Below are 22,501 nucleotides of genomic sequence, written 5' to 3'. Positions count from 1 at the left end.
ATTCAACATTAACCATTACCAGTCCTACATCATATGTAGACCAAACAAAAAAGGAGGTGGCTTTATGGCGTTTATTAAGGAAAAGTACAGCGTGACAGAAAAACTCTCATTTCAAACAAGCAGAAACACTAATTTTGGAAATCATAACTGATGACAGTCACACACTAAACATAATATACAGACCTCCAGATAATATTCTGTACAGCTTCCTGTATAAATTAGAAACATGGATAAGCAGCATTGACACCTGTACATGTTGGCTAATCCTAAGAGGAGACATTAACATCAATATCTTTCACCATGACTTTTCAAAACATACAATGATATACCAATTCAGTTCAACATAAACTCTACCATAAATGTTCCAGTGACAGAAGAAATACTAAGGAATTCACTAACACAATTATGTATAATCATAAATATTTGGGCTTCCATCAATATATATACATATTACTACTTTATCTCAATTTCATTCCAATATGCCTCCCCAACACTGCAAAACTCTACCAGATAATTCCAACTCTGCTATAATAGTAAGGAACACTGCAGACAACCTTATAAAAACAAAGAATGGAAATGCATACTCAAAATAAATTATCCCTGTAACTTTATATAAGAAATTCAAACTTCTGTTTGCAGAAACATATAAGCAAAGGTAAAAGAAAATCACTGGAAAAGACTAAAAAAAAAAGTCACCCGACAACACTCATCTAAAAACATTATATAAAAACACAAGCAATAAATTAACAAAAATTTGCAGAACAAAAAGATGCTACTACTTTCAAAAATTTATGGAACATAATGCCAATATGAAGCAAACCTGGGCTACACATCATCACACAAAGCTTTTATCACACCAAGAGGAAGTAGAGATTCATTCAACTACACCTTGATAAATAATATCACACAACTCAAAGAAGATAATCTTCCAATGATCAACAAAAAATTACCAACTTTCTGTTGGTAATTTCATCAGCAAACCATGTATTTTCTACCTGTTACTAAACAGGAACCAAAGAATGCTCTCACCAAAAACCACTCCAGGAACAGACAAAATAAGACTTACAGATCGTTTAACACACTTTGAATTGAACAAATACATCCTATACTTTTGTCCCATACATACATACATAGACTCATGAACACTAGTACTATTCCACAACAACTAAAAACTGTGATAATTACACTGATTTATAAATATGATAAAAGAAATGATACACAAAACTACAGATCTATAGCTAACCTATCAGCAACAGTAATCTCCAAAATTCTTGAAGAAAAATAACATATGCTAGACTACAGAACTACTTATAGAAAGATAACATTATCTCAAAAAACCAATATGGCTTCCAGAAAACAAAAAAGCACCATCATCTTATTAGAAGATATATCTGATGCCATAAATGAAGTTCTCAATAAAAACAAGTCTGCTGTCCTTATACTTTTTTTAACTTAACGAAAACATTTCACACGCTTGAACATGATATACTGCTAACCAAACTATATTATTATTATTATTATTATTAAGAGAAACCACCAGGGAGTCAGAGACTCATTGTAGTAGGTCACATACTGCACACACCAGCTATCATACTTATTCTTGAATTCATTCACACTGCTTGCACTCACAACATCCAATGGCAATCCATTCCAATCATGCACCACCCTATGAGAGAAATATCTAGCCCTCACCCCTTCTTAGAGGCATTCAGTCTCATCTTCCAAGAACGCCCTCGTCCTTTCCCCACCTTCCATAAATTGAAAAATTCCATCAACTGAAATCCTGTATGACATACTACACACACCAGCTATCATACTTATTCTTGAATTCATTCACACAGCTTGCACTCACAACATCCAATGGCAATCCATTCCAATCATGCACCATACTATGAGAGAAATATCTAGCCCTCACCCATTCTTAGTCATTCATTCTCATCTTCCAAGAATGCCCTCTTGTCCTTTCCCCACCCTCCATAAATTGAAAAATTCCATCAACTGAAATCCTGTATGACCCTTTCAGAAGTTTGTAAGTCTCAATCATATCTCCCCTGTTTCTCCTGTTTGCTTGTGTCTGCAGTCTACAAATTCTCAATCTGTCTTCATAATCATATTCCACAATTCTAATATCATTTTTAACACTCTCCTTTGTACTCTATATATCATACAATATATCAGAATCACAACGGAAACCAGGAGACCAGACCTGCGCACAATAATCCAAGTGAGGTCTTATCAAGACATTGTAAAGAATCAAAATGACATCCTTATCTTTAGATGTGAATGTTCATTTCAGCATTGCAATTATCTTTTGAGTTGTATTTGAAATCTTTGCCACATGACCCCTGAACTTTAACTTCCTATCTATTAACACCCCAAGATCAATAGTCTCATCAGTTTCTTCTAGCCTAACCCCACCAATATAATACGATGTTGGATATGTAATCACACCGAAATGAATGACTCTACATTTACTGACACCCATTTTCCCATGTCCACAATTCCAACCTATACAAATCATTCTTCAAGTACTGCATATCAGCAGCATTCCTGATAACCCTACCTATCTTTGCATCATCAGCAAATAGCTGTATGTCACTTGTCAAATCCTTCCCAATGTCATTAATGTACAGATTGAATAACAGTGGAACAAGCACTGATCCTTGTGGAACACCACTAGTTATCTGAAATCTTGCAGACTCACATCCCCTGCATACCACTTTTTGATATCTGTCAGTCAGCCATCCTCTTATCCATGCTAATATTCTATAACCCAAAACACATTTTCTCCAATTTATGCAACAATATGCCATGGGGGGGGGGGGGGGGTTCATAAGCTGTTTTAACAATTTGTAGCATGGAGCATCACTAACATCTACTATAGGTCTTGGTGGGCAAACTGGGCTTGTGGATTTTAGGTAAACCATATATTGGGGGGGGGGGGTTGAGAAACCGAAGGGTTTGAGTTTTTCTGTGATTCCCATCAGCCAGGAAGATATTTTTTTTTAAGTAGGCTTTTTAATTTTTTTGTATAACCTGAGTTTTCATGGGATTGTGATTTAGTGTGATGTAGGGAGAGTAATCATGGAGAATAATATCCATTTTCTGATTATATTTCATTGCATTATCCTTATCTGCTTTTGTGATTGTCATCACAAAGGTTTGCCCAGTTAAACAAGACCCATGTTATTTTCACCAAGGGAACAGGGCAAACAGTGAAAAGTCAGCTGCTGGAACAAATCCTGAAACACATCCCACCTCAACATTACTAGATTTCAAGATCGGTACTATCAACATAAGAAGCCTGTAAAGAAATGGAACTAGCTGAGAAATTGGATAAGTACCAGATTGACATAATAGGGATGACTGAAGAAAAACGACAAACACTGACGAGATCTTTCTACGTAATACATAAATATGTTATCAGGGAAAAGATGGAGTAGCTATTGTATTCAACACTAAATATGAGGTTAATCATCTTGAGTGGCATGCAATATCAAGTAGTGTGATTTGAGCAAATATCAGAATGGAGAACAGGACAACGAACCTTATTTGTGCCTAATGGTCCCACATAAGGTTCTATTAAGGTAGAAGTGGAGGAATTTTTGAGGCTTTAGACAAAGCAACTGACGCAATGAAAAAAGGAAAAGTTGGTCCTTGTTGGATATGTTAATAGCACAGTAGGAAATGATTGTAAGACATATACAGAAATATTTTAGGAAAATTTGGAGAAAAGAGCAAATCTAATAATAATAACAAATACCTTGGATTTCTTCTCAGGACATGGACTGGTTATTATTAACACAATATTCCAACATAAAACTGTGCACAAATTCACATGGAAAGAAGAGGCAAGGAATAAGAAAAGTCTCATTGACTATGTTATTGTTAATAGTGATTTACATTCTAGTGTCCTGCACCAGTGACAAGAGGATTTGAAATTGGAAATGATCACAATTTAGTCTTGAGCAAGATAAAATTGAATTTCATACTGAAAAGAAGAAAACATATAAGAAAATTTTAAACCGAATAAAAGTTGATCATCTGTTAGATATGAACTGTAGACTAAAATACACAAACATTATTCAAGAAAAAATGAAAGAGTTTGAGAACAAGAACCAAATCGTGGAGATTCAGTGGCAAGCCCTGAAGAAAACATTGACTGATTCATTCAGAGAGGCATGTGGTGAGGTTCTCTGCAAGGATAGAAAAATCAGAACTCCATGGTGGACATAGGAAGTTAAAGAGGCAGTGAAGGAAAATAAGAAAGCATATCAAAGTTCTTGGGTCAGATTGTGCTTTTAGAGAATACAGAGACAAACGTAAGAAAGCTAAACACTATGTAAAGCTAGATAAACAAAAGTCATGGGAAGACTTTGGTAAGAACATAGAAAAGAAATATCAGGAAGGTGACAAAATATTCTAGAGGTTTGTTGAAAATCCTCAGAAATGGAGGAAAAAGTGCCGTAAAAAGAATTAGAGATGATAAAGGTGACATGAAAACTGGAGAAAAAGATATCAGTGTTTTTTACCACTGTGCTGTCACTGCTTGTTTCATTTAGTAATATTAATGCAAATAAACTTGGGTCACAGTTGAGAAGGATTGTGGAAGGGAAGCTTGGTGAAGAACAAGCTAGATTCAGGTCAAATAGAGGCTGTCAGGATCAGATTTTCATTTTAAGATAAATAGTTGAGAAATTATGGGAATATAACAACGATCTGTGTTCGTAGTTTTGTAGACCTGCAAAAGGCATATGACAAGGTGCAAAGAGAAAAACTATTCAAAATGCTACAGTTATATTGGTGTCAATGGGGTATCATATCAAGCAATAGTCTTTATTTGAGTTGTAAGTCAGCAGTTAGAATTGAAGGAAGTACAGGAAAATGGTTTGATTTTAAATCTAGCGTCAGACAAGGATGTACATTATCCCTCTGTTATTCATTATCTACATGGATCACATTATGAAGGAAATGGAATTAAACCTGATATCAAAATTGGAGATGTTAATCTCAGCTCTTTACTTTCTGCAGATGATGTTATACTTTTAAATAAATCCGGTACAAGTCTGCAAGATTCTCTGACTAAATTGAATAACTGTTGTAACAAATTTGGTATGAAAATCAGCAATAACAAGACAAAGTCAATGAAAACAGGCAAAAACATTGAAAATATCAACTGCATCATGAACGAAGAACTTATAGAACAAGTAAAACATTTCAGCAACTTAGGCACAATTTTTAGTAAAGATGGTAAATTAAATATGAAACAGACAACAGAATCAACAAAGCTGGTATGGTAGGAAGTCAATTGAATAAATTTATATGAAATTAGAGAGAAATAATTCAGTTGAGTTCCTACTGTCTACACTGTACTGTATAAATTAGCTGTATACAAGACAGTATTCAAATTAGCTGCATTTTATTTTTAACCTAACTTACTGATCTGAGAGCTGTGCTAGAATTAAAACATTTGACTAAAGACTAGAAACCACATATATGAGAATTCTGATAAAAATTATGGATGTGAACAGATGGCATCAATATCAAACGAGGATATTAGGAAAGAACTTGACATTGTTAGCATCTAGGAATGTGTTAGCAAAGCTAGTCTCATGTGGTATGGTCACTTAAACAGAATGGGAGAGGAAAGATTAGTAAAACAAGTGCTCTCTGCCAGGTTGACAGGAAAAAGACCAAGATATAGATGGACTGATACAGTAAAAAGTGCCTTAGAAGACAGAAATATAAGATCTGATAGTGTTGGATTCTTGACACATAACAGATTGATTTGGAGAAAATTTGTTGTTGGTTTATCCTCTACACCCCTTGAGGGTACGTATCAGGAATTTGATAATGATGATGAACTTTCTGAGAGCAGCAAGTTGTCCAGAAAATAGATTATTTTTCAGAGGTGATGACTGGGAGAGGATATTGGCAACATCAAGTCTGGTGTTGTTGGATATTTCCAGAACTAAGTGACAGAAACTACGTTCTACATTGTACACTGAGTATTATGTTGTCTTTTTGTGTGTGTTACATGCTATTTGTACTCCCAGAAGATGTCTCAGTGAATGAGATGAAGTATGGAAGCATTAAATTTTGGTTATAATCCTTTTTTAGTGATGTCAATAGTACATTAAATCTCCAACATGACAGTTTAATGACGTTTATAACTTGGATACATGAAGTCAAATATATCAATATGTAGATGGAGACACCACACCACTAAAAATCTACATATGCATTAATGCTGCTCTGTCCAAGGCAAAACAAGACCTGAACAAAATTCCAACCGACTTCTACCAAAATTCAATTATAATGAACAGCACCAAAACAAAGATGTTAATCATGTGAAATCCAAGAATCATACATTCTGCACCACTTGTGTCACACATATGCCACCACTACCACCAATAGCTGCCAATGCCCCAAAACACATGCTAAATTCCTTCATCTTTAAAAAGACTGCATCCTTACATGGACAAAATATATAGAATATCTACATACTAAAATCCACATCATTACAGCAATTTCCATCCAAGTAAAAGATATATGTGCTAAGTTATTGAGTAGCATGGGTAGGAGACATGATCCCACTGCTGAACTGTATGTCGTTGAAGCATCTGGTTATGTAAACAGTTGTAGTGGTTTATGTTACATGAAATGTGTGTCTGTTGTTACAATAGGTTTGTTGAAATAATTCCATAGTAACATTAGGTAGTATTTCAGGTTTTTAATTCTCTGGATTTTTTGTATTGCCCTCAGGGATTTGGCTATTTGGTAGCTCTCATATACATCATATCCAGTAGGACTTTAGGAGAAAGTATAGCTTCCTGCTTCGTCCTCATTTACTGTTTGCTGTGCCTGCGTGCACCTGTCTTGCTTACAAGTTCCTGTTGAAAATGGAACGTGACGTTGCCGAAATATTGGATTTGTATTAAAAAGTTATTTTAATGTATATCCTAGTCTACGTTGTTATTTCCCTAAACTATTTAGTAATAATGCATAACCAACGTTTAAGCCTTTCCACTAGAATTACGATAATCCACGGAGATTCTACTGCACGTAAAGCCCGCCATTAGGGTAAAATGAAGTTGAAGCTATCAAGACAACTTAATCGTCTTGCATTCCTAAAACGCTGCTGGGATAACCAGGTAATTCCTAACTGTGTTAAATTGAAGCACCGGTTCTCTTCGCAAAAGGCTCTTCGCATTTATCATTGTGCCAGTCAAGTGTTGCTAACTTAGCTATCCAGGCACTCGAAGATGAACTTTCAAGCACCTTAAGCCACGAAATGTGGTCTATTTTGCACGACATCTGGTGCACTGCAGCGGAGAAAGAATTTAAAAAAGTACGAGATCAACACATCAAAAAATTCGAAAATTTAATAAAGAAGAATGCGATCTCGAAACTGCAACTTCCTACCGAAACGGTAGTCAACCTTTCGTCGTGTATTGTGAAACCTGAAGCACTCGACTCCCTCTCACATGGCCACAACTTCGCCATTGCGCCCAGAAGAATACCTGCAGAGGACATTATGATTATGATACAAGATGAACGCGGGATATGACGCCTTCCTAACCACGTCGTCAACAATATCAGACTGGATGTGGCTTGTGTTCTGACCAAAGCAAAACCACCTAAAGCCAACATGCCCATTAAAGAAATTAAATCTCTACTGGAATTAAAGAAAAACAAGGAAATAATAATCACCAAAGTGGATAAAGGGAATGCCACAGTATTGCTTAACCAAAAGGATTATACAGGTAAGCTGGCTGAAAGCTCTATTGTTAGATCGGGCTACTTACCTCCCTATCGAGTACAATCCCACCAACTTACAAATTAGAAAACTCCACAGGCTCCTTAAGAAAGTCACTTCTTGGCCTGTGGAAGTCACTAACAAATTAAAACCATTTAACTCCATACCCCCCCCCCCCCCCGTATTTATGGACTCCCAAAAATACATAAAGAAAATGTGCCATTACGTCCCATAGTGGATGGCATTGATTCCCCAACATACAAACTAGCTAAACATTTGGCCAAAGCTCTCACACACTATACTGGCAACACACCTTCATACATAAAAAAACTCAGCCCACTTCAAAGCCAGCATAGAAAACCTTACACTCAAACACACTGACGTAATGATCAGCTTTGATGTCTCCTCCTTATTTACAAATGTCCCACTCAAAGAATCCTTAGAGCTAATCCAAGCTAAATTTCCTCCTGATATCACAGCCCTATTTCAGTTCACAATGAACTCAGGCTATTTTATTTGGCAAGGAAAATTCTACAAACAAATAGAGGGAACAGCCATGGGTTCTCCACTCTCCCCACCATTGGCCAACTTTTATATGGAGACTTTTGAAGAGAAAGCCTTAAACTCTGCCCCACAAAAACCAACCATTTGGCTTCGATATGTAGATTGATGTGTTCGCTATTTGGCCACATGGCTCCGATGCACTCCTCTCCTTCCTAACACACGTAAACAACCAACACCCCAGAATCAAATTCACCTTGGAAGAAGAAGAAAACAACTGCCTTCCTTTCTTAAACACACTAGTCACCCGCCAGCCTGATGGAACCTTGGTTTTCTCAGTCTATAGAAAACCCACCCATACAGGCAGATACATTCACCAACAATCCCACCACCCTTCCTCACAACAATATGGTGTCATTAAGCCACTACACAACAGGGCTAAGCTTATCTGTTCAAATGACAATGCCCTAACCACAGAACTAAACCACATTCTCAACACTTTCTCAGCCAAATGGCTACCCTCCCAAAACAATTCAAAAAATATTGAAACCAATAAACCACAATCCCCCCCCCCCCCCTCACAACAAGGATTACTCTAAATCCTTCACCATACCCTATATCAGAGGCACCTCGGAAAAAATTACAAAAATCCTAAAAAAGCACGGCTTAACTTCTTGTTACAGACCATATAAGAAATTGGTATCCCTTATCCGGTGCACTAAAGACCAACTCCCCCCCCTAGACCTACCTGGTGTATACTAGGTCCCTTGCAGCTGTAAGCTGTCCTACTATGGCCAAACACTCTGGTCTTGCAGACCATGCTCTGGATACCTGCCATAGAATACGGTGGAAGAAAGCCACGATCATTCACGTAGTAAATACAAGTACGAAAGGCTTTTCATGGAATCAACCTCAGCCCTAAGAAACAATCCAAACCTCAACAAATTTGGCTGCATGAGACTGCCTCAAATTTGGGAAACCTACATCAGAAGACCTCAGCCCAATCGCCCAAGAATACCAACATTGCCCACTAGGGGGCACCAGTAGGACTTTAGGAGAAAGTATAGCTTCCTGCTTCGTCCTCATTTACTGTTTGCTGTGCCTGCGTGCACATGTCTTGCTCACAAGTTCCTGTTGAAAATGGCAACGTGACATTGCTGAAATATTGGATTTGTAATTAAAAAGTTATTATAATGTATATCCTAGTCTACGTTGTTGTTTCCCTAAACTATTTAGTAACAAAAAGAATGTTACTGTTAAATAAAAGAAAGAATGAATGTGGAGAATAACTTTACTAAACAGATGATATTCTAGTGTTAGAAGCTAATAAGATTGTTCAATTAATGAGTGCTCACTTTGCTAAGATATATCAAAAAGATATATATAAGGTGCATGCTACCACTATGATGAATAGTTAGGGATGCATCAGAATGAAGTTGAAGAGCTGTGTATAACTTCATAAGAATTCAGCAATAGGGACAGATGAAACCTCACCATGTTTGATAAAGGAATGTTCAGCCGAATTGGCTAGGCCTTTCACTTGTTTGTATAGCTTGAGTCTCAGTTCAGGAATGATACCATAGAAATGGAAAGAATGTATGATAGTTCCATCATACAAGGGTGTTGCAAAAATTGATAGGATTAACTATTGACCTATCAACATCTGCTGTCTTGGTGAAGATTTTAAAGAAGTTGGTAAGAATTTGCATACAAATATGGGTAGACAAGTTATACTCTACAAGAAACAGCATGGGTTTACTAAAGGAAGGTCATGTTTAAGCAATTTGCTCATATTCAATAACAATATTAAAGCCAAGTAGGATAAAGGGAATGGATACACTGTGCTAATGTGTAATGGATTTTGGTAAGGCATTTGATAGGAAACCGCATGAAAGACTGTTGCATAAATCAGAGAATATGTGATTGAAGTATAAACTGTTGACATGATAAATGGATCACTGACAGATATGAGAAAGTGGGAATGAATCTGCTAGATTTAAGGTGACTAGTGGTGTACCTCAAGGTTCAGTCCTTGGGCCATTGTTGTTAATTACGGAATTGTTTGCCAATGATGTGAAGATAGGCAGGGCAATCAGGGATGATTCTGATATCCAGCACTTACAGAATGATTTGAATAGGCTGGAAATTTGGGTAAATTAACATGGCTATCATTTAAATGGCAGTAAGTGTAAAGTTATGCACTTTGGTGTGATGAGGCTAGGGATCTCGACGTAATGGTGGATAGGAATTTGAAGTTCAAAGGTCATATAGTAAAAATTTCAAATACAGCTCAGAGAATGAAACCTCAACATGTAAGGATAAGGAAGTCCTTTTGCCTCTTTATAAGGCTTTGATTAGACTGCATCTGGACTATTGTGCGCAGATTTAGTCTCCGAGGTTCAAAATGGATAAACAAGCTGTGGAAAGTATGCAAAGAAGAGTTACAAAGATTATATCAGGATTATGGGATTTAGATTATGAGGAGAGATTGTGAGTTTGTGGATTGTAGACTCTGGTTAACAGAAGAAAGAGGAGTGATATGATAACGGTTTATAAACTTTTGAATGGGTGTTATAGGATATCATCTGCTGAAATTTTTCGTTATATGGAAGGTGGGGAGAGAACATGGGAGAAATTCATGAAAGTTAAGTTCGTTCGCAGTCAAGAAAGGGGAAAGATCTAGGTTTTTCTCTTACAGAGCAGTGAGTGAGTGCAATAGTTTGTCTTGAGAATTTGTGAGTGCATCTAAAGTGAATAAATTTAAGGGAAGGTATGACAGCTAGTTTGGGTGACCTGTAACCTCCCTCAATGAGTTCTTGACCTCCCTGGAGGTCTCAGATAATAATAATAATAGCAATAGAATTATGTGGTCACATCAATGTGTAAAAGTATTTCAAGACTAATCGTAAAAATAAAGTTCTTTACTAGTTGTAAAAAGTAGTAGTTGCATAATATTATGAAGTCCTTGACTTTGTGATATATATAACACATAGCCTCTCCCACAAATACCGCCCTCACATTCTCATGGTAGAACCTGTTATCACAAACAAGGATCTGGTGACTAGGTATCAGTGGTATAACTGAAACATCTAAACGGGAGTAAATGCTTGTGTATAAAATGCATGTCTGGATTCTGAGGTAGCAGCCTTACCACCAGAATAAGAACTCAGTGGGCCACAAGTCTCCAAAAATTTAAATACTATTTTCAAGTCAGATAAATGCAGAAATCAGACGGGATTCATGATATCAACTAAAGCTGGAAAATAGGACACAAATTAGCCAATGGAATGCTAAAGCACTCTATCAAACAGGAAAACTAGCATAACTAAGAAAGTAGATGGAAAAATATAAAACTGAATTATTGGGGGTTAATAATGAGATGGAATGGTATTAGTAGAATAAATTTTCCTAGTGTGAACGTGTTTCGGGGATGCTTAATATAGCTGATATACATCAACATGGAGTTGGAATTCTCATGAGCTAAAGATTTAGTCAAGCAATGATTGGATGGAAATCAATTTTGGAATGAATAACAACAGTAAATTTTAAAACTAAATTTGCAAGGCTAAGAGTTGTTAGTGATGTGTCCAAACTGAGAATTCAATCCCTTGAAGAAAAAGAAAAGTTTTAATCTACTTGATAAAACCTTGATGATGATACAAGGTAACGGGGGCATACGAGGGCTGTTCGATAAGTCCGTGCAAAGTCTAAGAGATGGCGCCACCAGTACATAACGAGGTTATTTTTAGTTGCTGGCAACTGTTGGAGGATCATACAAAGTTTCAGTCAGATAGATCTATTACTCTGTGTTTGGCTTTCATTTGAATCGATCAAGTACTGTGATTTGTGAAAAATGGATGAAAAAGAATTTTGTGTAGTGATTAAATATTACTTTTTGAAAGCAAAATGGCTCAGAAAACCAAAGCTAAGCTTGATAAACTTTATGGCGAGTCTGCACCTTCGATTAGAATGGTTTATAAGTGGTTTAGTAACTTTCGAAATGGCCATATGAGCACAAGTGACGCTGAACGTTCTGGACACCCTGTTGAGGTCACTACTCCAGAAATTATTGAAAAAATCTATGATATAGTGATGGATGACAGAAGAGTGAAGGTGCATGAAATTGCTAAGGCTGTGGACATCTCAAATGACCATGTACATATTTTACATGAACATTTACATATGAGAAAACTATCTGCAAGATGGGTGCTGCATTTGCTCACACTGGATCAAAAGCATCAATGTGTGAATGAACTGTTGCAGAATTGTTCGATTTATGCTACGAAGTCCTTTCGCACCCCCCCCCCCACTCCAAATTAGGGGATAGTAGTCCGAGGGCTCCCTCGGACAACTATCTGTTTCCAAACATGAAAAAATGGCTGGCAGGAAAGAGATTTTCATCAAACGATGAGGTGACTGCCGAAACAACTGCCTATTTTGAAGAATTGGACAAATCATACCATGAATGGGATCAAAAAACTCGAGCATCATTGGACTAAGTGTATATACCTCAAAGGAGACTATGTTGAAAAATAAAAAAATGTTTGTCTCAAAAAAATTATGTTTTCTTCATTTTTGCACGGACTTATCGAACAACCCTCGGACTTCTCATGGACGGCTTCAATGCTAAAGTTTGTACAAATAATGAAGGGCTGGAGAATATAACAGGTGCGAACAAGGTTTGGGAGAGAGAAATGTAAGTGGCAAACTGTTGGGGGAACTGTGTGGCAAATATAACTTAGCACAATTCTTAGTAATAGGTGGCACAATCTTCCAGCATAAGAGAATACATAAAGTAACCTGGACATCATCAGATGACAAAACACAGAATCAAATAGATCATATTGCCATCAGCCAAAGGTGTAGGAAAATGTTATTAAATGTCTGAAATAAAAGAGGTGCTGATATTGGCTCAGATCATCACCTAATAATAAGATCTATGCAGTTATATATTTGAAAAAATCATCAGGGAAAAACATTTAATAGAGAGAAATTTGATATTGCTAAATTACAAAATGCTGACGTCTGTAATTGGTTTAAAATAAAGTTAAGGGAAAATATGGATATTAATTTTGATGGAGGAGATGATAGAAGGAATGATAATATAGAGGCTAAATGAAAAAAGTAAAAAAAGTCCTTAATGGTGCAGTTGAACATGTTTCAGGATATGCAAAAATAAAGAAAGAATAGTTATCAGCAGAAACTTGGAGACTGGTGGATGAAAGGAAAAAAAAATATAAAGCTGAAATTGCAAGAAATACTCCTCAAAAGGAAAATGAACTTAAAGATAAATATAAGATTTTAAATAAAGAAAAGGTAAAAGAAGTGCAAGGAAAGATAAACTGCAATGGTCTGAAGAACTGGCATTGAGGGCACAACAAGCTGCAGACAAGTATAACAGGAGAGAGTTACACAGTATTATAAGAAGACTTTCTGGAAAAACCATGCAAAAGAATGTCCCAGTGAAGGATCTCAATGCTAAAATTTAAGTGTCAACAGAAGAACAACTGGAAAAGTGGAGGCAACATTTTAGTCAAATCTTAACAATAACAGTGATAGAATACAAACAGAAATAAAAAAAAAAAGGAGTAGATGAATTAAAAAGAGATACCAGCCCACCATCTAAATGGGACATAGAAAAAAACTATTAAGGAAATGAAAGATGGGAAAGCGGCAGTAACAGCAGAAGTTCTAAAATCTGACACCACCACCACCACAGGTATGCTCCACTCTCTATTCCAAGATACGTGGGGAAAAGAGACATTCCCTAGTGATTGGAATACAGGAATAGTGAAAATCCCAAAGAAAGGAGATTTAGAAAAATGTAATAAATTGGAGGCATAAACGTGCTATGTGTCATTAGCAAAATTTTCTGCATAATTATTCTTTCAAGAATCTTAACAGTAAACTGAATTCTCTAGCAAAATTATGTTAAAATTAATAGACAAAGGAAATAGTAGGAAATTATTCTAATACGTGTGCTGTGTCTTTATAAATTCTTCACTATGAATGTATGTATGGCAGGAACCACACATAAAGGTGAAGAGAGAATTCAGAGGCAAGACCAAGATGATGAGTGGTCTATGCAATGAGGACAGATTGTGCCCTCAGATGTGATAGACACATTTAACTTACTTAAAGGGTTTATAGGACTGATGCAGGGGAAATGTTTTAGAACTTGGCTGCAGAATAAGAAGTTATACCTGGAAGTTGAGTAATGGCATGGTTAGTGGTGAATGAAAGTAATGGGTTGCCAGTGTCAAGTGTGAAAAATCTATCCTACCTCTCCTTGAACCCATTAACTTTGTTAATGGGTTCAAGGAGAGGTAGGATAGATTGAGTGACTAGTTTTGGTCTCTCCTGATGAGTCTTCAGACTGTGAAGGTGCCTGTATAATAAGAATAAAAGGAAATCATGGGAAACATAACAAAGGACATAACAAGATACAGAGCAAAGGAGGTGGAATACTGTATACTGACAACAGAACACAAGGGCAGCTGGAACCTAACAAAGAACACAAAATTATATGAAAGAATACAAATGCAAACGACAATAAGATACATATAAAGAAGTAACAGAGTATGAAATTATAATAATTAAAATGCAGAATCGATGTTTAAATTTTGAAATGTTTTATCTTAATGTTTGTGTGGGTAACACAAAATGTTACCCACACAGATTAACTTCTAATTAAAGTTTGAATTTTAAAAAATGCTAAATACTATGCCATATTTAATTTACAATTCTGAAAATAATTATCAACTTATGCCAGCTGTCCATCATTAGATCTCTTTTCAATTAAGAAGCTGACTTGTTTGCATTAGCTGTGTAAATCGGGAACTCACTTGTGTTCCCTTCCTCTTTTAAATAAAGATGGGCAAATATCAAGTTTACAGCTCAAGTTTCCATGTTATTTTAATTTTAATGTTACAAACTTCATATATTTATTATGAAAATTTCAATTAAGTTACATGAAGTTAATAAAACATTTTAAAATTTAAATGTTAATTCTGGATTTTAATTTTTGGTCTCTTCTTTCTTGTCTTGCATTAATATTTGCATTTGTACTTTTCATGTCATTTTTGTGTGCTTCATGCAAGGATCCTGCCAATCTTTCATGTTGTCATCAATGTATGATTTCTTCAATTTCCTTTGTTGTATTTGCTGTCATTTCCTTTGTTCTGTCCTTCCCGGTTTCTTTGTTTATTATTATTATTATTATTTTGACACCTCCAGGGAGTCCAAAGACTCATCGAGGGAGAGTGTGCCGACAGCATCGAACGATTGGTCCCCTCCAACTACTAACCGCGCTCAAACTTACTTAACTGAGCCATTAGTAGCAGAGGCTCTACCAATCGACCAACCTTTGCCGGCAAAAATTATAGGAATTAGTGAGACTTCTATCCCAATGGCTTTAACAGGCTTTTAAGGCCCACAACCTTCCAAGCATGCTTGGATTTCGTAACCGAAATACGAGGATAGAATGGTCACTCCTATGCCTCGGTTCCTGTGAAACAAACAATGTTCTGCCATCAATGTACAATATCCTATGTTTCATGGAGACAGAGTGAGGGGAGTCCTTTTTTTCCTAAACTGTATAGAAAAACTTGTCCATAAAAACTATAGCTCTGGTCCCTAGATGGGGAGGGGGAGAGGGAATAGTGAGTAGCTACCATAATTTTTTTTTCTTAGTTTCACTTCTTTTTCACTAAGTCAATTAATACTTTATTTCTTCCTTTTTTTCAGGAATCATTATCTTTACTTAAGCCACAGCTATGAATCCCTTTTTATTTTCTGTGTGTGTGGGGGGGGGGGGGGGAAGATGAGTTGTTGTATAGTCATTAATGTGACTGGCATTTTATTATGTGTTTGATGAGAAATTTTTTTTTTTTTAATGATGCAGAATTCACCATTTTCACAAGTGAATTTATTTATATAAATTTATTTAAAGCAATAAAAATTAACATCGAATGTTTATTCATATCATAGATATCCAATATTATTATGATTAGTTCGGAGAACTAAATATTTAAAATTTTAATTTTACATGTGATATTCTTCTCTGCCATCAATTCTTTTGACACTAGTATATTCTTGAAATATCAATGACTAAGATCATAGTTTTTTTTTGTCGGTAGAATAGAAATGACATACCTTTAATGTATTGGGTATTATTAAGGCAGTATTATCGATAGAAGGTGGATGCTGAGGAGTAGCTAAATTTTTTCTCATGATACTTGGTGAATGACTGGGAGTCCTTGGAGATTCTGGAGCCTGCATATAAAATTGAACACAACAATTAAAAAAAAAACATTTTTTTATTTTATTTGCAGGAACCAAACATAGCAATCACTGTAATGAATGAATAAGCATTTGTGATATTCATTTAATTAATAACAAAAAACCAAAAGCCTGTTAATTCAGCAATTAATATTTTAATCTTTGTTCTTATTAGAGCTGAAAGACTTTACAGAACACTAACATAGCAGATCATTAATGATTCACCATCAAGATTGCAGGAACACTTATCATTATACATCATGAAAATTATGGAAACAACCACTATGTTAGAGTAAAACTTTAATTTAACATAAACCAAAATAAACACTCGACCTTCGACCTACACACAATTTACTAAATTTGGTGAAGTAGGCCACTCAAATCATGCTCTTAACACTCTACACCAAATTGATTTAGAAAAGTACTTGTTCTTTACATCATACAAAAATACAAATGGAAATTTAAAGAAGCGTGTGAAATTTTGATTAACCATCTTAATCTTAACAGTGATGGTGACATAAAAATCCCAAGAATTTGGATGGCACACATTCAGCCCACTTAGTTTTCCAGCAAACCCTGACTTTAGGACTCTAAGCAATTTTTCAGCTTTTATTGGCTGCTATCCATAACAGTTTGTTGTAATTTATATGTACACTTAGACAAGTTTGTTTTTTTTCCGCCAGAGGTCAGGCCAATAGTTTTAATGGTTGATCAGTAACTTTAGCATACCATGTAGATTGTATATATGTGTATACTCTAGATGATGACCTTAATGTGAAGATCAAAATGCCGAGTGTTTATTTTGGTTTATATTGAACTAAAGTTTTACTCTAACACGGTAGTTGTTTCCATAATTTTCATGATGTATTCTGATCACCATGTAAGCATGAAAGAAAAGAACACTCATCATTAGTTTAAAATCAGAAAGCAGTAGTACTAAGCCATTGTAACTCATGCTTTACACTTTACTGCTGGGATGGAACAACCTGGTAGGCATGTTCTACAGGTAATCTCCAAATATAAACACAGTGCTCTGAACTGGAGTGTAGAGGTGAATTGGGTTAAAGGCCTAAAAATCAAACGGATGACTGACCCGTAGGCTAATAATTGTAGAGAAGTGACAATTTCATATAACACTTATTTTACTATTTCATTGAAATATATAATTTATAGATGCAGTTCACTGCGTGATAAAGCCATAGAGGAGCTGAGCTTTTGGCAATGGATACCTCCATAGTCTTACCAAATAATGAATAATTATTTATTTGGAATTATCTGTGAATCAGAAGAGAAATGTAGTGAATATTGATTTACATTGAATTGCTTTTAATTCTTTGAATGCAATTTTCTATGCTCATAAAGATATATGGGCATATGCTCATATATTGATAACTATTTCTGTTATTGAAATTATATTCTTGTTTAATCCTTTATCCAAATGTAAGCAAAGTTTGCATGCCAAGTATCTTCACAACTAGGCTACTTGTATATAGAGGCTAATGACTTCACATTAATTGTCTTAGTATCCCATAATGCAAAGTCACATCTCCTTTCATGTATATATAATGCTGTGCATTATAGGAAGGACCATTACTCAGACTGGTTTCAACCTTTATTAAGATCTCATCAGTGGGAGCCAGAACCAGAAGTGATACCAAGGTTGAAGTAATGCAGAAGTCATATTTCTATATATAAGTGGTCAATAGGAGTCACACCTTATTACAAAAATGCTCTGAATTAGAGATAGATGTTTGAATTTTTTTTTTAACTTGGTTATACTATAAACGGGTGGTGTAGTGCAATACATAACCTCTCCCACTGAAATGCCAACCTCACCTTCCTGTGGTCCATCCTGTTCTAAAAGTACAAACGAGGCACTGGTGACCGAGTATGGGCGGTATAACCCTAACAGAGTAAATGCTGTTAGATCTGCCTATCCAGAGGCGCTAGGTAGCAGCCCTACCACTGCACTTACCTAGCAACAGGTTAGTAACCTGCCCTGGAGAAATTCAAAATACTTTCAAGTCTCATGCAAAGAAAAGCCACACAGACTATCAGGGAATAGACCACAATTCAAGAAATGGTAAACGAAATTGGAAAAAGGAACACATAATGAAGATTGCAACATGGAACTTAAGGAATTCACAACGTACAATAGAATACAAATTAAATTAAACTTTAAAAATATTTCCAATATTTCGGCAACGTCACGTTGCCATCTTCACAGGAACTTAAAATAAAGACACGTGCATGCAGGCACTACACACACAGTAAATGAGGAAGAAGCGAGGAAGCTATTGTTTTTCCTAAAAGTCCTGATGGTGCCCCCTAGCAGGATATGTTGGGATGAAGGTCTTCTGATGTATGTCTCCCAAATTTGGAACAATCTCATGCAACTAAATTTGTTGGGGTTCGGCATGCTTACTAAATAACTTAAGGAATTCACAACGTACAATAGAATATAAATTAAATTAAACTTTAATAAAGATTTCCAATAAATAATAAATATTGCCAAACCTCAACAAATATTTCCAATAAATAATAAATATTGCCAAATCTCAACAAATTTGGTTGCATGAGACTGCCCCAAATTTGGGAGACATACATCAGAAGACCTTCAGCCTAACGGCCAAGAATACCTACATAGCCCGCTAGGGGACACCATCAGGACTTCTAGGAAAAACAATAGCTTCCTCGCTTCTTCCTCATTTACTGTGTGTAGTGCCTGCATGCACGTGTCTTTATTTTAAGTTCCTGTGAAGATGGCAACGTGATGTTGCCGAAATATTGGAAATATTAATTAAAGTTTAATTTAATTTATATTCTATTGTACGTTGTGAATTCCTTAAGTTATTTAGTAAGCATGTATAACCAACGTATAAGCCTTCCTACGAAAATTGCAACATGGAATGTGAGAAGCATTGCACACAAAGAAGAAGAACTTGATAAACAACTAAGCCAAGCTAACATAAAGATATCTATAGTAACAGAAACAAAGAAAAAACAAAAATGTACAAAAGAAACAAACTATATATACAAATCTACAGTGGGGTAAAAAAAGAAAAAAGAGTAAAAGCAGGTATAATGATTATAGTACATAAATCCCTGAAGAACAATATTGTATATTAAAACTATTTGAATGAAAGACTAATAGAAATTAGACTCAAGCATTAAGAGACCACATAACAATAATTGGTGCATATGCACCAGTTATGCCCCTTTTTGGCAGATTCAACTTACAGTCATGACATAGCCCTACACTCGTTCTGAAAATGTTCCGCTGGTGGTCAGTCGACCGAAACGGTTCGCACCCCCGTTAACGTTCTCCCCTGCCCCAGTTTTCCCATAAGTAAACCAACCCTTCCCCCCAAAAAAGCACCCTTAAACACAATAATATATATATTTATATATATATATTATTAAAATAAACCCGGGTTTCCAATTTATTCTTCTCACGTCAACCCCCTCCAACGCTCCCTTCCCCCTTGTTATAAACAACCTTCAGCAGAAACATAGAATTTGAAGACATCCTAGTATCAAAACAAGGTATGTACAAATTTTTCCTCCTCTTTTATTCTGCTATAATTGCCTTCACTACTCACCCATAATGCCCTAAAAATAGCCAATGTGTTTAAAATAAGGGACACTCCTAAACAAAAACAGACAATAATAGCCGTAATAATAATAATAATATATTTTATAAAGAATTACAGAATGCCATAGATATAAAACAAACAAACAAAACTGACTATTTACTACTAGCAAGAGATTTAAATGCCAGAATAGGAAACAAAAAATACAAAACAAACACAGGTAAATTTGGCAAAGATACATGTAATCAAAATGGTTGCAGATTGTGCGATTTTGTCATTTATAATAATATGAGAATAATGAATCAATGTTTAAACACAAAGAAATACATAAATATACTTGGTCAACCAGAGGATACAAATCAGTAATTGACTACGTTATCACAAATTTTAAATTAGCAGAGCTAATTTTAGATGTAAGAGCATATCGAGGTTTTCAATTAAACTCTGATCATTATATGGTATCAGCAAAAATTCGATTTAAACCAAAGTGGCTAAAAACACATAAAATTGAAAATTCTTACCAGCCAAGCTGCAAAATTTCTTTATTACAGGATCCTCAAGTTAGACAACTATATCAAAAATGCAGAAACTTAAAAACAGAAACCACACATTGAATCAAGTGACATAGAAGATGAATGGAAAATTTTGAAACAAATTCTCACAAAAGCAGCAACAGAAACCTTAGGAATAAAGCGCAAATGAATTAGAAAAAGAGGACTATGAGACTGGAACAAAGAAATAGAAAATATAATAAAAACAAAAAAGGGCAGTTACCAGAAATGGCTCTAAATTTCAAGACAATAGAAGCAAAAATAGAGTATAAAAGAAATAGTGCACTTGCAAAACGAGAAGTAAGGAAAAAACATAGAGAAAGATGGAACAATTTCGTAACAGAACTAGAAAAGGATTTATTTAAGCCACAACCCAAAACCTATAAAGTAATAAAATACATGAATAAAGAAATAAAAGAAAAGATAAAAATACAAACAATAGATTTAGAAAAATGGGTGCCCTATTTCCAAAATCTCTGGACAGATGAGAACAATGAAATAAAATTTTATAAGACAAAAAATGACCTAATAGAAAATATCACAATGTTAGAACTGAAAAATATAATAAAGAAGATGAAAAATAGGAAAACACCAGGAGAAGATTATATAAATATAGAAATATACAAAAATGCAGGTGAAAAATTTAATGAAAGACTTCTGAAATTTATTAATATGGTTTGGATGTCCAGAAAAACTCCTAACTCTTGGAAAAAAGCACTGGTTATCCCAATCTATAAAAAAAGGAAATAAAGACGATTGCAATAACTATAGGGGAATTAGTCTGCTGAATACAGGATATAAAATATATGCAGGAATATTAAAAGAGAATACTAGAAGAACAAAATGGTTTCCAAAAAGGCCGATCCTGCATAGATCTAAATTTTTACTTTAAAATTATTAACAGAAAAGAGAAGAGAATTTCATAAAGAAACACACACGTGACCTTTATTGATTATGAAAAAGCCTTTGATAAAATTAGTAGACAAAAATTGTTTAAAATATTAACCGATTTAAACATACCAAACCAACTTTCACAAGCCATTCAAGAAATATATACAGGAAATAAAATAGCAATTAAATTAGAACACATCTCAGAATGGAAAGATATATCAAGAGGAGTATGACAAGGATGTACCCTCTCACCTCTGCTTTTCAATATATATATAAATAAAATCATAACAATCTGGAAACAGTATAACCCATTTGGTATACAAATGACCCTGCAAATGAAGATACACTACTATTTGCAGATGATCAAATAGTATTAGCTACATCACAAGATGATTTACAAAGATCATTAAATGATATCTCTAAACAATATAATATGACAATATCTAAAGAAAAAACAAAAATAATGGCATTCAAAGGAGAAAACCCAATAAGAAGTAAAATAGTAATAGATAATAAAATACTAGAACAAGTAAACACTTTCAGATACTTGGGATGTCATCTATCATACGAAGAAGAAAAAGATATAGACACTAAAATATCAAACTTTGTCAAAGTAAATGGCATAATAAATAAACGTGTGGACAGACTTATGTGTTCGTCGAACATGTTGTTTATTATTTTAACGGTATAATAGAACACAGAAACTAAGTAAATAATTAATTTATTAACTTGATGCTGATATCTAGGACTCTAGTAATATATGATAGCATTTTTTTTTTTTTTTTTTTTTTTGTGTTAATCTCTCTCAGATAGAGGGCGCCAAAATCAGGACTCTAGTCTTTGTGTTGCTGCTACAATTTTAAGTACACCATGTTGTTTTAGTCTCGCGTATTGTGACAAACAGTGTTTTTGTGCTCTGAAGATGC

At 35.0% G+C, this 22,501-nt stretch overlaps 1 protein-coding gene across 2 annotated transcripts in view; it reads right to left on the bottom strand.

The window, feature by feature from the left end:
• Window positions 1–22,501, bottom strand: part of Usp32 (Ubiquitin specific protease 32) — an 808,142-nt gene that overhangs the window by 461,587 nt on the left and 324,054 nt on the right. For both annotated transcript variants that reach the window (XM_090413901.1, XM_090413902.1), the window contains exon 14: window positions 16,415–16,534. In XM_090413901.1, the coding sequence (XP_090270027.1) occupies window positions 16,415–16,534 (120 nt within the window). The remainder of the gene's footprint in view (window positions 1–16,414; window positions 16,535–22,501) is intronic.

Source organism: Typopeltis vanoorti, chromosome 24 (genome assembly GCF_054136105.1).
Source record: "Typopeltis vanoorti isolate ZY-2024b chromosome 24, IOZ_Tvanoo_1.0, whole genome shotgun sequence".
Classification (NCBI taxonomy): Eukaryota; Metazoa; Arthropoda; class Arachnida; order Uropygi; family Thelyphonidae; genus Typopeltis; species Typopeltis vanoorti.
The sequence above is the reverse complement of the archived record's forward strand: the minus strand, read 5'-3'. Positions and strand labels throughout refer to the sequence as shown.